This window comes from Micropterus salmoides, unplaced genomic scaffold (genome assembly GCF_014851395.1).
Source record: "Micropterus salmoides isolate LMB-PRFRI ecotype aquatic unplaced genomic scaffold, ASM1485139v1 Ms_hic_scaffold_19, whole genome shotgun sequence".
Lineage (NCBI taxonomy): Eukaryota > Metazoa > Chordata > Actinopteri > Centrarchiformes > Centrarchidae > Micropterus > Micropterus salmoides.
This window is the reverse complement of record NW_024041039.1, coordinates 11,961,003-11,977,607: the sequence shown is the minus strand read 5'-3', so window position 1 is coordinate 11,977,607 and position 16,605 is coordinate 11,961,003. Positions and strand designations below refer to the sequence as shown.

General features: G+C 38.8%; 2 protein-coding genes and 1 gene segment (V, D, J or C); 2 read left to right on the top strand and 1 right to left on the bottom strand.

Annotated features, from left to right (window-relative positions):
• LOC119910433 overlaps nucleotides 1-16,605 on the bottom strand; it is a 70,450-nt gene that overhangs the window by 34,595 nt on the left and 19,250 nt on the right.
• On the top strand, nucleotides 965-4,623 carry LOC119910432 (tetraspanin-3-like). Of its 2 annotated transcripts, none has more exons than XM_038729060.1 (8): nucleotides 965-1,107; nucleotides 1,241-1,320; nucleotides 1,951-2,142; nucleotides 2,224-2,298; nucleotides 2,415-2,513; nucleotides 3,059-3,211; nucleotides 3,322-3,405; nucleotides 4,004-4,623. In XM_038729060.1, exons 2-8 carry the CDS (start codon nucleotides 1,258-1,260, stop codon nucleotides 4,079-4,081), a joined length of 744 nt encoding a protein of 247 aa, XP_038584988.1. In that variant the 5' UTR covers nucleotides 965-1,107; nucleotides 1,241-1,257; the 3' UTR covers nucleotides 4,082-4,623. The 2 variants fall into 2 exon arrangements, with proteins under 2 accessions (XP_038584988.1, XP_038584989.1); XM_038729061.1 differs by having other exon boundaries at nucleotides 1,018-1,320; nucleotides 4,004-4,117; nucleotides 4,193-4,623.
• elavl1a (ELAV like RNA binding protein 1a) lies at nucleotides 5,259-16,522 on the top strand. Of its 2 annotated transcripts, none has more exons than XM_038729057.1 (7): nucleotides 5,259-5,405; nucleotides 6,602-6,661; nucleotides 8,713-8,905; nucleotides 9,389-9,492; nucleotides 10,106-10,259; nucleotides 10,396-10,621; nucleotides 13,477-16,522. In XM_038729057.1, the coding sequence occupies exons 2-7, from the start codon at nucleotides 6,626-6,628 to the stop codon at nucleotides 13,799-13,801; spliced, it is 1,038 nt and encodes a 345-aa protein (XP_038584985.1). In that variant the 5' UTR covers nucleotides 5,259-5,405; nucleotides 6,602-6,625; the 3' UTR covers nucleotides 13,802-16,522. The 2 variants fall into 2 exon arrangements, with proteins under 2 accessions (XP_038584985.1, XP_038584983.1); XM_038729055.1 differs by having other exon boundaries at nucleotides 10,106-10,268.

Genomic DNA, 16,605 nt, shown 5'->3' with positions numbered 1-16,605 from the left:
GGACAGCCAACAATAACCAGTCAAAATGAACAACATGAATCTAAAAAAAATGTGTTCAATTTACTGAGCAAGATTCAAAGATCCGAGTCAATAAAAAGACTCGGCGTTCCCATCACTATTTGGTTTGTAAGCAGGCAGCCAGGCAGGCAGGCAAACAACTGGGGCAGACATTGGTCTAGGTAATGGAAATGCAAAATTCAGCAATCAACTAGCAACATGGCAAACAGGATACAATGACAACAAACAAACATGTAACTGCAGGGCTGATGAGGGAAGTGAGTAGTTCTGTGTGGTAGTCAGATGAAAGGGAAAGGAGGAAATGTCTGAGGGAATCTGGTGGAGAGCTAGAGGATGGCAGGCGTGGGGAACCAGAGAACGGGACAGAGAGCAATCTGGAGGTTTATACATGAAACAGTGTGGTAGAAGAGAGGGACTGAAAAGCAACCAGTCACAACTACATTTGTTTTACAGCTTGTTACCTGACAGATTAAGACATTAAACAATATAATCTGTTTATAAAGTGAATACATTATTATAGATAATACAGTAGATAAAGTGGGTAAAATAGCTTCTCCTAGAAGTTAATTAATCAGTAACAACAATGATTGAACGTTGTACATAATGATAACACAGAGGGGTCCTTCGGCTTTTGTTGATAGTCTACACTTTTACTTGAGTTATGTTTTGAATGCTTCCCTTAAGTAACAAAATAGGCCTTTTCTCCCACCACTGATCATGAACCGCCTGGTCCCAGATCTGGATAGGATTGTTCATGTCTCCTTTTGCAGTTATTTCGCTTAAATCCGCTAGAGAGTAGCATTGATCACATGTAGAATTGCAAAAATGCATTTGCGGTGTCATTATCGTCTCAAACACATAATGTTGACAAATGAATGTTACACTATTTTAAGTTTTATTTGAATAAAAAAAATTGGCTGCACATCAAGCAAAGGATGTCAGATCTTGTGCAGGATCTTCTAAAACTATAAACCACAGTGCTGATTCCACCAACCCTCTATGTTTCCGCGTTCTTTGGGGAAGTTGGTCTTTGTCCATCGCGGAAGAGAAGTTGCACTTGTTTACAGCGCTATAGCCATCCTCGTGCCTGTAAGTTATCCTAATTTCATCAAACACATTGCATTTTCTTCACATTAAAGCTTTATTGTTCAGTTATGATTGAGCCATATTCGCAATAGCGCGTTCAGATTTGCGTCCATTACTGCGCGCTCCTTCCCCGCAGCTCTTAAAGTCCCGAAAATGAGTGATCGGAGGAGAAACGCTTTAAAAACAGCACTCCAGTTGACGTGTCAACTTCTGTGGGTATGTAAGACCTTATCACTGTTGCCGTATTTGCAGCATCTTGTATTGTTTTTTTATTCTGTCACTTAGGATTATTATGTTACCATAAAAAACAATCTTGATAGACTATTTATCTTTGGCCTAGGCCTACTTCTGTTTAAAATCATATAAAAAAGAGCTACAAGTAGTAAAATATACATCGTTTGTGAATTAAATGCCCAATATAATATGCAGGTATTTGATTTTTTCACATGTGACATGTCATGTGACACTAGAGTGCAAGTGTGCACGTGTTGCTTAGAGAAAGGAACTAACAAAATGGATTGGCTGTCTTTCCATAAAATTTATAACCATAATAAAAAAAAAATGGTGCATTTCATATCATTTAATTTTATTTTTGGCAGTCATGTAACTCAGTTCTATTGTAACAAGACATGTTCTGTTTAATGATAAATACAAAAAAAACGTATTTCCTAAATGGTTGAACAAATCCTTTATCCCTTTAAAAAGAGTTAAGGAATGTCAGAAAGGGGCTGGTGACTGGTCCTGGAGCTTATGAGTGTTGCCATGCAGCAATTACAGACACAATGCTCACACTGTCTGTTGTGTAATATTGAATCTTATTATTATTATTATTGTTTTATCTAACAGGTTTTGGGGTTGGTGGTGGGCTTGAGTGGAGTCTACCTGCTGATAAAATACAAACAAAACAGCTTATTTTTTTCTCACACCTACATCACTCTGCCAGCTGGCCTAGCTCTTTGCAGCGCTGTGTTCCTGGTGACCAGTGGGTGCTTCGGCACGTGGCTGAACCTCAGAGATTCCACCTTTAAGCAGGGACTGGTAAGGTTGTTTGTGTGAATGTGGGTATCTGTATGTAAGTCAGCCTTTAGAATGATAATAATAAAGTGTTTTCTTCTTCAGTTTGTTTATCTGCTAGTTTTGGTCTTTTGTCTGGAAAGTACAGCTACTGCCTTGGCTTATTTTCACTCTACAAAGGTATGTTATTTGAACAAAAATTAATGTGCACTGGAAAGTTTTGTTTTCATGACACTGTAGACTATTCGGAGGGGTGGTCCCATTTATATTCTTTGTGTGTACTTCCTTTTGTTTAGCTGGATTTAGACATAGCTCCCCTCAGAGGGGTGTTTCAGAAATACACAGGCAGCAGCCAGGACCCCAACTCTCGAGCTGTGGATATCACACAAGAAAAGGTGTGTGTTCAGTCATAACCCAACTGGTTCATCCACAGACCCTGTGCAGGTCTGTATCTGGTGTGTAAAATGTGTAAATACCTAATTAGAATGCCAATATACCCAACACAAACACTTACTTAAGCAAAACACACAATTAGCAGGGACATGAAAACAAGCAGCAGCAACTAAGTGTTGGTATATAAGTGCCTTGGGCATCACTTCCTCTAATGGTCGCCAGATTCTGTCTTGAAAATGAAAATTTTACATGGCAATTTGGAAATGTATTTTTCCTTAAAATGACATTGAAGCTTAAAGAGGGCTATGTCGGGGAGGTAATTGTCTTGATTGAAAGGTATCAGCTGTGATAGTTGGCCCTGATTTGCTCCACCTCACCTCAACCCAAACCAAACCTCAGGCCTCACATAATCCATTCATCAACTTATGGTGCCATCACAGATGTCTTGTCCTGCCTACAATAACTCTCACATTAACTGAAGATGTATTTTTGAAGATTTTTTTCTGATTGATATTATTAGAATATTTTCTGTTTTGGTCCCTGTTAGTTGCAGTGTTGTGGTGTCCATGACTACAGAGACTGGCTGGAAACCTCCTGGTTTAACCAAACAGGAGGACTCTTGGTTCCTCGCAGCTGCTGCAACTCTACTTTCCCCTCCTGCAATGGCACTGTGGACCAGCCATGGCAGCTTTATGAAAAGGTAGACATCTAGATATAGATTTAACGCCTATAAACATTAGCTCCAGTATGAATGTTCAATAGAACCCTTCTGTTTCTCTGTCTAGCTTTTCAAATGTCTTTCTTTTTCAGGGCTGCCATGTGAAGCTGGAGATGGCCTTACAGTTTGTGCTGAGTTTCATCATCTGGGGCTCCCTGCTGGTTTTTGTGGTGGAGGTGTGAAAAACTTAATAACATTTTTGGACTATTTGTGTACACTTAATACAAAATGTATCGTGACATAAAAATAAAACACAGATAGAAAGGATATTTTGCTACTTTAGATTGGTGGTTCCTTAAAGGTTCATTTCCTGATCTTTTAATTTCTTATAAAATTATTTTGTCCAAGATCTATACACAACATTGACATATTATCACCTTGACACCTTAAAAAGTTGTTGTGGCGAATGTGGTGAACAATAGCATTCATTTGTTGTGTTTCTGATCACCCACTGAATTTAAGTCCAATCTTCACTCTGCTTTTAGCTCTGTTTTTGTCTCCACCAACTCCAGGTGGAAATATCTGGCTCTTTAGCTGCTAAATGCTCCACTGTTTCTGCCAGTTAGCATACTATGGCTGTCAGTAATGATTATTTTCATTATTGAATAATCTGAATATTATCTCTTTGTATCATTTGCTGGTCATCAGAATTGTGAAAACATTTTGATTAATTGACAATAGTAATTATTCCAATCTGGACATTAATTATTGAGCATTATTTATTTTGGCAGTTAACCAGAAACCTCCTCTCCTTTCTTTCCTTTTATAATGCAGGTTGTTTTATTTCTGACGGTGGCACAGCTGATGAAGGACCAACCATATATAGAATACCAAGTACTGGGCATAAACTGAAGACAGATAAGACAGATGGGACAGCATTGCAATTATGTATGTAGTATGTGGTATTATGTTGTGTAAATATTCATCCATCCATCCATCGTCAACCGCTTATCCTGCGTACAGGGTCGCGGGCGGGCTGGAGCCAATCCCAGCTGACATCGGGCGCAAGGCGGGGTACACCCTGGACAGGTCGCCAGTTGTTGTGTAAATATGCAAATTATTATTGGAATGATTGTTCCTGAGCTGCAGACATTCTCACTACTGCTGATTAATCTTCCAATACACTAAAAAACAAGGATACATAAAAGTGGTGAAAGATCCTTTGTGTAATGCAGTTGTAATGTTAATTATTGGTATTTTTACACCAAAAAGATGACAATAGTTCATGTCTGGGTATGTAAGCTTACATTGTGTTGTCCTTTATGTTATTGTTTTATACAGAGCACATTTTACTGTCTCTAGTTGTATTTTTTTGTTCTATGTATCTGAAATTATAAACACAACAGAGAGTTCATTTCTGAAGGGACAATAAACTAAAATAAAACTAAACCCCATTTGCATGCACTGTGCACTTTATTACATTTGAATGGCGTGTTTATTGATCTGAATACTTGTTCTGTATATCCTGCACTCAATTGTCCCTAGGTAGATCTCTGCAAGTATTCCAAGGTACCAAATATGTACATGGTTGCATATCAACCTGAAAATTTGAAAAAGACACTAAGTATCAAGGAGATTAAATAATGTTAAGTATGTTTTTTTGGGCAAACAGGACATCAGGGCTATGACCAATGCAATATGTATATTGCAGCAAACCAGTCCACTGTGAGCGTGGAACATCCTAAGCTGCAGACACTGTATCCATGAATAGAAGACCAAAAGCATTTTGCTACAGGAAATGTAAAGTAGTTCAAAGAATGTGCGTGTTACTGCATGGTTCCAATTAATCAGTCTTAATTTCTCCAGTAACTAGAACAAACATTTTCTCCATGAGATTACAATTTCCTTCCTTACAAATTGAAAAGGATCTGTGCAAAATACTAGCATATTCTTTAACATGAATTGGCACCCTAAACGTTTGAAGGACCTTTAATTATACAACAGAAAAACACCGTTTAGCTGGATTTCAGTAGTGGATGTTGACCATTGGAAGATGACCACGCGGTCTCCTCTGCAGAGGCGTGGCTGGACGCGAGTGGGCGTGGTGGGATTCGTCACGTAGCTCCTTCATCGGCTTCTTCGCTACGTGTGGCCGACTTGGAGGGAAGGGATTGTCACCAAGAAAGGGAAAAACAGGAGAAAAGAGCAGAAACAATAAACTATCCCCTAAAAGCTGGTAAGATTTAACACAATGACGCGTGTCCCCTGAAGACTCAGGTTTATAACGTTACTTCGATATTTCGATGTTAGCAGGCTTGTCAGATGCGAACGACTGCCATGCTTTTCTCGCGGCCCTTGGAGTCGTTACTTAGCTGGCGGTGGCTAAAGTTAGCCTCCGTGGCCTGTTAGCAGGCCGCTGGGGTTTAAGCGCGGGGACAGACATGCATTGATCCGACGCTCTCCAAAATAGGGGCACGGTGCTCTACGTTCGCTAGCCGGAAAGAGACCGCCACGTAATATATCCCCTTTGCATGATGCGAGTGGTTGTGTTGACTGTATGTTAAGTTCAGAGTAGTAACATTGTGCCTTGTTTTTGTCGAAGCTGGTTGGACGTAGGTTTACTCTTCTAACCAGAGATGAGAGTGGACATGCAGCTGGCTAACGTTAGCCTGCTAGTGAGGCTAACTTAGTCAGGCCTCCGCACTTAGAGCAAGAGATCACCTCGTGAATTGATGAGCTCTTCACCCCTGACAAAAACACAAGTGCGCCATTAAAACTGAGATTGTGGTTGCATTACACGGTGTTTGGTTATTTCTGTAGTAATTCCTGTTTGTAGAACTACAAAACATTGGAGAAATGTCAGTGGATTTTTTTGACAGCTTCAGCTGCTGTCTCAGCATTAGCTAACTTACTAATGAAATTCAAGTGCAAGAGCAAGGTTGTTCATCCAGAGAAAGCTGGTCAAATCGTCATGAAACCGCCTTATGTTTGCACGACATTTCGTAGTACATTCATTCAAATACTGCACAGGCAAATTTAGACCCAACCCTCCTGCCACAACAGTTTCACTTTGACGCTCCCCTTTCCTCTGGATACTATACAAAATACTAGCACAGAGTAGTAGAGTAGTTTTCCACTAGGGGTACTGGTGCTCATTCATTAAAAACCTATGAGTTACCACTGAATTAATACAAATTGATCACTTAAAAACAGTCCCTTATATCGTTGTGTGAGAGATATTCCTACAGTTGTGCATCAGTCATCTGCACTGAACCTGGTGATACTTAAAACATAAATTAAAGAGTGATTCAACAAGAAGAGCCTTTTTAAAACTATATCCTTTCAAGTGTATTATTTTCTTAATGTCAAGTTTACTTGTTTGCTCACTGTCATATTGATTGAGTTGTTTTGATTTTGTCTTATCCCGCCCAGCCTCAGGAGCAGTGAAGTGTCTTCATGGCAGTTCGTCGAGGACACATTAAGTACTTGAAAGTAAGTATGATCTCGGCTCCCGTTTCAAACAACTTCACAGCCTTTGAGCTTATCTGAATGTTAGATCAGATATTTTTGGTGACTGGGTGGTTGACTTGAATGCTTAATTCTCGTTAGGCTATATGGTAGCAATCACATTTGTGGCTATGTTAAGTAATCTGGCTGCAGGAAATGTACAGACTCACTATAAAGTTTCACTTCATGTTGACACATTTGTGGAAAAGATGGCATGACTCTACACAGTGATTTAATATTCTTTAAATGTGAGATTAGCATTAAGAGAAATCAAAAACACGCAAGCATGCTAGCTCCCACAGGCTATGCCCATGTTTACTGGTTTAATACAGGACTCTCATTCATCCTCTCAGGCTGTGTATGTTACCCACCAGAATACACAATCACAACCCTTCTCTTGTATGAATGGATCTCTGTCAGGTTGACCGCTGGACTGGTTCCCCTTTCAGGCCCGCTCCCGTTTCAGCCACAAGCAAATGTGCCCACCAGGACGCGTTCTGCTGAACAGATAGCAGGAGCAACTTTTACCGAAGCATTTAGAAGTTGGGCTCCATTCTTGTTATGGGAACTTTAAATTGTTAATTCAATTAGTCTTGGACCCTGTCAGACTAAATTGCAGATGGATATGTGGCTGAGGTAATCTGGGGTTAAAAGTTATCTACTTGGCAAATGTAAAACGTGTGTGAGGGCTTTTTTTATTCCATTCCATTGTTTAAACTTCAAGTTGGATTACTGTAAACTACTAGATTGAGACCAATTTGCAGCTATAATCCAATCACATGCTTGTGTAATATAAGTCGTTACCATTATGTGGCCTTGAACCTTGGGACGTTTGAGTTGGATGTACAGAATAAATTAAAATGAGACACGCAGAGGTGGAGAACGAGACCCAAAGCTGGCATTCTGCAGAGTGTTTGGTGATTATTTATTTCAGCTTTAGAAAGTAACCGCCATGAAACAGCATGTTTAATTTCTCTTGTTCACACGCTTTGTTCTCTCATCACAGCTCCAGCGCTCGCTCTCTCATTCACTCGTGTTCATAGTATGTTCACACAATTCATCATTTTTTTAAACGAGAAGACAAGGCATAACTTTGTTTTTAACATTAATGAACAACGAGAAATGTCTGCTCCTCATCCTGATATCTTCAGTACTACAGTACTTTCTTTTTTATGAATGAAGCAGTTGTCAACCATATGAGTTAAAGCAGATGCTGTGTCTGTGTTTCACCGGTCAACAACAGTCATCCCTGCAAACTCCGCCGCCTTGAGTTCCTAATCCTTTGGAAATTACTACCCGTGGAGAAGGGAACTTTTCATGCTTTTTAACTAAATTTAGTCCCTGGTTCCTCCGGTTCACTGATAATTCGATGTGCTTTTTGTGGGAATTGCTTAATGCTTGAGAGAGAAACCACAAACAGACTTCTTCTTCTTTTTTTTTTTTTTAAAGAGTAGAGGTTTGTTTCTTGTGTTACCTGCTGTATGCTCTCGTTTGTGTGTTACTGTATCCGGGTCAGTGATGTAATGGGGTTGTTTGAGAAAGCAGGGTAGAGGTGAGGCCAGTGAAGCTCGAAGAGTATAAATTATAGGAAGTCTATGAGACACTGACAATTTTACTCTATTTTTAATTTGTGCTGCTGGCCACTGAAAAGATGACTACACTTTAATTTGAAAGTAATGTGTTTTCAATTGACTTCCTTTAGTGCCTGATCTTTTTTTTTTTATTCCATCTAGGTTTAGAGTTGACAGCCTCTAGGAAATTGTTAGTGTTTTTAGAGAGAGCTCAGTCTGTTTGTGCATTAAAATATTTTAAGACCTGTGTCGGGCTGCAACTAGTTATTAAATTTAATTATATCAAATGTTTGAAAATAGTGAAAAATGCCTATTATAGATTCCCAGAGCCAAAGGTGACACATTCAAATAGCTTGTTTATTTCCACTAACACCCACAAATCCTAAGATGTATTAAAATAGTTAGTTAATCGTTTCAGCTCTTCCTCGGTGTAACCCGTGCACTAACCTTGCTGTTGTGTGCCAGGCCGACCTGCAGGAGGTGTATGACATGTCTAACGGTTATGAAGACCACATGGGAGGGGACGAGGGGAAGGACGCCAAGACCAACCTGATAGTGAACTACCTGCCTCAGAGCATGACACAGGATGAGCTGCGGAGCCTCTTCAGCAGCATCGGAGAGGTGGAGTCTGCCAAGCTGATTCGAGACAAAGTCGCAGGTATGCTACAGTCTGAAGTGATAAGACCTGTCACAGACCAGATCGACGATTTTTTTTTCGTTTTCTTTTTTAATGGCAAAGGATTTGTGTTACAGACTTAACACAGACTGAATGTATAGGTGGTGGTTCAGTTCATGACATACAGAATAGGTTGGCCTGGCGCTCATTTTCAAATGACCTTGTCTTTAATGGCAGGAAATCCACTAAAGGCCTGCATTCTGGCTCCTCTGTCCTCAGTGTAATTTTTATTTGAACATCCCAAATTGATTACCTGTTTGAGTTGGGTAGTTTTTCACCACCACAAAGTTTTTATTTATTCCAACCCTGTTTAACTGTAGACAGTTTCTTTGTTGGTTTGTTTAGACTAGCATGCAATGTTAAGATTTGCTTTTGTTTTTAAACATTTATTTGTTTGCAGATTTTTTTTTAACTATACAAAGTTTTTTTTGTTTTATTTTATTGTTTTCCTTTTTTTTTCTCTAGGCCACAGTTTAGGGTACGGATTTGTTAACTATCTTAACCCTAGTGATGCAGACAGAGCTATCAGTACACTGAATGGACTAAGGCTACAGTCCAAAACTATCAAGGTAACGTGCAATAAGGTGTTCTACAATTCTCAAACCAAAGATGTCATGTCATTTAACTCTCCTGTGGCTCTTGTGCTGTCCGCTAACTAGCTAGTACATGTCAGCCCGAAGAAGTGAATACTGCTTTTACAGCTCACTTATTGCCCTATCTGACATGTCTGTTGAGTTTGACTTTAATTTTTACTTATTTTATTTGACACATTCTGTCAAATTCATTGTATTTCATGTATGTAATTCCTTAAAAGTACCTTTTTGACCAGTTTGATTTAATTTTTTTGTTGCTGTAGTTTTCTTTTATGCTTCTGACTCCACTCATTTTTGCTGAGACCAAAGACTTAATACCTAAAAGTTTGCAGTTTGCTTATCAGATAATTTTGTTTTTCATCTATACAGTCAAAAAATGTTGTTTTGATAGACAAAACTTTTCAGATGAATGAGTTGATGATTGTAACTTACAAAACACCTGATATATTTGCCCTTGTAAATCCAAAACATTTAAAATTTTGACAGTTCGATAGATTTAAGTACTTGTATTGATTGATTTTTGTTACTTTGTTTTGTACCTGTGTATCAGTGGAGTTTTAATCAAGCAGTTGTTGCTTCCTGTTGCCAGGTTTCATACGCACGACCCAGCTCTGATACAATAAAGGATGCCAACCTATATATCAGCGGCCTGCCAAAGTCCATGACCCAGAAGGATGTGGAGGACATGTTTTCACGTTATGGACACATCATTAACTCTCGAGTACTTGTTGATCAGGCTACAGGTATGACAGGTGAATTATTTCCTTACTTTTCAAACATTCTCTTCAAATAACAGATAGAGCCTGTGTTTGACAAAAAAGCCATCATTATGCTGCTTGTAACAGAATAGGCTGTCAACAACTGCCCTCTCATACCCAGGCGGGTCCCGCGGGGTGGCCTTTATCCGGTTTGACAAACGGGCAGAGGCAGAAGATGCCGTCAAAAATCTTAATGGCCAAAAACCACCTGGAGCCTCTGAGCCAATCACCGTGAAATTTGCTGCCAACCCAAACCAGGCGAAGAACACGCAGCTCATCTCTCAGCTCTACCACAACCAGTCCCGACGCTTCGGGGGGCCCTTACACCACCAGGCACAGCGGTTTAGGTAAGAAAATTTGTGAACACTTGCATGTACTGGATACGACTTAATCTTCTTACCTTTTGGTGATCACTAATTATAAATGTTATTTATCTACAGATAGTCAGTGTGCATAACAGTAGGAAACAGATGTTGACTTAAAAAAAACAGCCAACACACGAGTCAAATCTAAAACATGGATAAGTCTGTCTTCCACTGAGAATATACAGGTGCATCTCAAAAAATTAGAATATCATGGAGAAATTCATTGTTGGCACCAGAACCTGACTGAGAGATTAAAGGTTCAGGGCCCTGTTCCAGAAAGCTGGTTTTGTGAAAACTCTGAGTATGTTAAGCCTGAGATGAGAGAAACTCTGGGTTTTCAGTTTCAGAGACCAAGATCAGATAAACCCTAGCTCACTGAACGGTAATCTTTCATATTGTAGTCGAACTGATTGGAACATCAGAACTGAATGTGTTTTGACAGTATTTCATAAAATATGAAATGAGAGAGATTTTATTAATGTAAAACAGACGTCTAAAACTTTACAATCAGTTTGAACCTAGACACATTTCCCACTGCAAAAATCATTAATAGGCTAACTTGCTTGGTCAGACTGTGACTTTACAATCACAGGTCCATGAGTAGCCTAAACTATGTCTAACCTGTTCGATTAATATTTTCATCATCAGTTAATGCCACCAGCATTTTGTTCCGTCAGGTTACAGCTCAATAAATACAGCCCATTTAAAATTAATGTAATGGGCTGTAGGAGAATTCCAGCACATTCATTAGGGAAATTCCGGTCTGGTAAATGATGAATGTGCAATGCTGTATAAAATTTAATATTGGTAACGTTTTGGGACTCTTCCTCCATTCTTTTAACATAAATAGTAGATTTCACTTGAATCAAAATCACAGTTAATTGAACATTTCATCTCGATTACAATTTATTGAACTATTATTTTGTTTTTTGTGCAGTCATATTTCACTGACAAGGTTTGTAGTGTAAAAATACTATTAAAAATAAAACTAAAAAAATTAAAGCTGGGTTTATTTATTCAGATTTCACAAATCCATTATCTTAATGTTAATTAATAAGGTAAGGTTGACGTCCATATTACAGACATGGTTCCCATATATTCGGTGCTTCGCTTTCTGAATTATGACCGCTGCTACTAAACTTTCACTCAATTATTTAATGTCATCCGGAACAAATGATTTTCACCCGCACACTGTGTGAGCGAGTAGTCAGTCTGGCAGTAAATGTACAGTGTAGGTCACAGTGTGTCTGATATTAAAAGTCTGTCTGTTGTTTCCACAACTGCTGGAAAGTGAAGGCGGTTAGCGCTAGCTTACATCTCCCTGTGCATCAGACAGTCTGAAGGCTGAGCAGGACTGGATGGGGCGGAGTCACGTGACTACACACGGGGTGTTTCAAAGGGAAAGTACATGAACATACACACAATATTACCAGGATTAAATAACCGACATGGGGAAATTACGTCAGTTAGAGGCTCTGAATTGTGGTTTCGGTTACTTCAATTAATTGTCCAGCCCTAATAAATAGCCTATCGTGGTCTGCGTTGGCATGCATTCATATTTATAGCTCTGATTAAAATGGAGGCTCTGCCTTTATTTACCCTTTGCCATGGTGAATCGTAATATCGGCGCTCCATTGATGATAGCTTTTTTCATCTCCACGCACGCGCTTCCATTAGGTTCAACATACTCGAAGTTGACTGAACTAATTCTGATCGGCTTTTCTGAAACCAAAAACTCTGAGTTTCATATCTCAGGTTCAATCAACTCAGAGAGTTAAGCTCATAGTTTGTTAAACCTGCTTTCTGAAACAGGCCCCAGGAAACTTGTGCAGGTGTTTTTAGTGAATTAGAGCTCCTCTCAGGTGGACATTTCTATATTATAAATTATTTATTCTAAATGTCTGATACACTTTGAGATACTGGAGTTTTGATTTCCATGAGCTGTAAGCCGTAATCATCTAGATTAAAACAAATTAAAAGGCTTGAAAGATTTTACCTGTGTAATGAATCTAGAAAATATGAAATTTCACTTTATGAATTCACTTATTAAGAAAATGAACTCTTCCACAAATTCTAAAATTTGGAGATGCACATGTATAACTGCAGGACAGCCTTCTTGATTTTGTGTGCAAAAACCCCCGCAGGGTTTGGTCAGAGTTGAACTTGAATATTAGTTTTACACCTGAAAATAAAAAACATTTGTGGAATGGCCACAGTAGCTTTTCCTGTGCGCTTGGAAAGGGAGGGGTGAGTGGTGATTGATGGTGTATTCATGTGGTGTCGGAATAATCAGAATTTGTGTGTGTGTGTGTGTAAATAAATAAAATAAAGTTTTCATAGCTTTTTTTGTTGTTGGATTTAGAAATTAAATTGTTCTAATTATGCTTATCCAGCACATCTTTGTTGTAGCGTCTATGTTGATTCCACGATCGAACTTAAGAGAACATGAACACACAGTGAAGTTGGAAGAATGACTTCACAATTCAGGAAACGGGGCCGTTCGAGGAACATGTGAATGCATTGCGAGCCGTTGGTTGCAATTTGCAACCTTCACCACTAGATGCCACTAAAACTTACACACTGAATGTTTCATTAATGATACAATGAATTCACACACAAGGGACAAAGGTGGGATGGACCGGAAATGTTTTGAAACCTGTGATTGAAACAGTTCTTAAATGCAACAGAAAATCAACGGATTAATCAATGCTGAAAATGACCATTAGTTGCAGGACAGATCGTTATATTAAATACATTCTAGAGGTAATGACAGACTTTCCCTTTGATGTCCGTGTTATTGATAAATCCACCAGTACTCAAAACATTCTCATTTCCAGGTTCTCTCCCATGGGTGTTGATCACATGGGCAGCATGGGAGGCGTCAGTGTCCCTGGGAACGCCACTTCCGGCTGGTGCATCTTCATCTACAACCTGGGCCAAGACGCCGACGAGAGCATCCTTTGGCAGATGTTCGGCCCCTTCGGCGCCGTCACCAATGTCAAGGTGATCCGTGACTTCAACACCAACAAGTGCAAGGGCTTTGGCTTCGTTACCATGACTAACTACGAGGAGGCGGCCATGGCCATCGCGAGTCTGAACGGCTACCGGCTCGGAGACAAGATACTGCAAGTGTCCTTCAAGACCAGCAAGGGCCACAAGTAGAAAGATCTGGACAATCTGGTGTAGAGGAGAGATGGAAGTGACCTGCGTCAGACTTTTATTGCAGTTTGCAAAGTCTGACACATCTGTCTGGGTTTTAGTGTATTCAGAATTAAGTGAGATGTTCACTCTCCTGCCCCTTTGTACTCATTGTACCTGTTTTTTCCTTCTTTATACTCATGCTTGTGGCTTGAGGACACTCAGTAGTTTTAATTTTAAGGGAGGTGATGGAGAGGGAAAAATCCCATGAAGCCCCTCCCCTCAAGATATCTCTTGAAAATTATCTAAAAAGCTAAAATACTGTCTGTATGTGTTGCATGTATAACTGTAGGGACTAGATAAAGGAGAATGGCAAATGGTTCTTAGCAGTGCACTGAAAATATGGAGCATAAGGAAATCCCTGCAAATTGTTCTCCAAGTGTTGATATTTTAGTGGATGGTTTAGTGTAAAGAAAATGTTGCCCGTAGCCAGTGGTTGTTTCATTTTTGGAAAAGCATCGCTCTGTTCTGGATCCTTGTTATAATTAGAAATAGATGCCTTAAATTATCATCCAGTGGACACACAGACCTAAAATACCACTTACTGTCTAAAGTCAGTCTAAGAGCAAAGCACTTTTAACCAATCTGTTTTAGGTTCATATGAGGATCAGTCTTTTTGATGTTAATCTATGACATTTGCTCACCCTCGTACCAGGATAACACTTTTAAACATGACGAGCTCTGGAGGGAAATGTTGCTGTTTAGATGTCCCTGTGTAAACTGTCTTTTTATTATAAGTTGTATTTCAGAATAGTCCTGTTGAATATGAACCCCAGTCAATGAGTAGGGAATTAAGATGGACCAAAGGCAGGGAGAGATTGTGAGAGATTTGATCCTAAAACCTCAGAAGGGTTTTCTGACCTGGTTTTCCCAATGAAAATTTATAATTTTTTTTTTTTTTTTTTTTTTTTTGAGGTACCAAGGTTATATTTAGCGTTGACTGAGAGCAATGTAACTATGGCTCAGTTTGCCATTTTGTTTTTGGTTTTCCTTTTCTTTCAGTAGATTTGTTTTCTTTAAAGGCATAGATTGTTATTTGTTATACTATAAGTTACAAACTTGTTTAAACAAGTGCTTATCTCAAGTTTGGAGAGACATTAATGGCCTTTGTTAATGATTTCAGTTTAGATTTGCTTTCTTTTCTTCCTTTTGTTTTGGTTGTTTCACTTTGAGCATAAACCATTAAATTTTATTTCTTTTTGCTGAAAGTTTTGTTTGGTTTGTTTCTTTTTTAAATTTTTATTTTTTTTTTCCAAGGTTTGGTTTGGAATTTTGTTCTATTATTTTTCTGGTGGCAAATCTACAGTGACGACAAAAGATCCCTGGTCAAGGAAAAAGCGTTTCCAGTGGAGGCTTTTAAACGTCTGAAACAGGCTTAAATTAACAACATATGGACCAATGTTAGTTGAGATATGGTATTTAACTTGTACACCGACACCTGAAAGACAGTGATTGTCCTGCAAACATAGCTACTTTCTTACTTACTTTTGCCAGAGATTGAACCACTGAAAAGAAACATAATTAGCACGTTGAAGCTGTACGTTGGCACTTTTGGTACGGTTGTCTTTTCAGCAGTTGTTACTTGAATGTCAGGCGTATTTATTGACACCTGGCTCAGTAAATCTGCTCTTTGGTACCTGGCTGTTTAGGGAGGATTAAATTAGATTTCTAAGCTTGAGTGTAGAAACTAGTGAAGTCAGATTGGTTGTGCATTAGTCGGGTTTGATATTTCAACAAGGCAAATAATGAACACTGTTCAGAAGATTTAGGCCTTCAGACGCAAACCCATTACATTACTCTGATCTTTGTCTAATATGGATATCCTTTACTAGTGTGGATATGGCTTTATTTACTTGTTAAGTGAAACATTTATTTATATCATCCATTTCTGGAAGATCATTGGTATATCACAACTCATCTTTTTATAGTGATGAATTTGGTAGATTGTCTTGTTCTCCAAGGTGGTTGAAAATGGAGTTTTAGCATCGGTACTGTAATTGTTCATGATTAACCTGACCATGAAAATGACCATGACCCGGGAGCAGTACTGTCCGCAGGTACTGTTAGGATTTACTTTAAAGAACATGTTTGGTTTTTTTTCAGCAATAATTCCCCTGATTCTTCATTGAATGCCTATTTAATATGTGTGCCGCCTCTGAAAGGAGTATTCCCATCACAAGCTTCAGATGTTGGTCTTTAAAAGTGCTTTATGATTTAGTATTTACATGTTATATTTGTGTCCCAATCCTTAACTTTGTGCAATATTTCATGACTTGCTCAAAGCAGGTAATAGACATGTGTTGTGGTCTTGGGCAGTTGTCTGTTTTTTATATAATTTCTTTTTTCTACTGACATTATATGTTACTGCTTAGTTTTCTCAGCAGTCTAGTTGGAGTTGCATGAAAGATGCAAGTGAATTTGCTTTAGAGGCAGTCAAAATAAACTGCATTCTGCCTTAATTTATGTGGAAATGGTGTATTTTACATCAGAGGAAGCGCAAATATTTATTTGGCAATGTATGCGGTCATACGTGTTACTTATTGGAGTGTTTTAATGATTGACTTTTGTTTTCTTGGTTTTGAAGGATACTAAGTTAAAGCCCATTAAATGTCTTCTAACATTGAATCATTTCAATAAAAACATGGTGGCTTTTCAAAATTGAAATAATTAAATGTCTCTCCAGAAGCTTATTGTGGATTTGCTCTAAATGAGTTTCTTGACAAATGCTAAATGTATGGACGTGAATGCACCATTTGACTTTGACATCA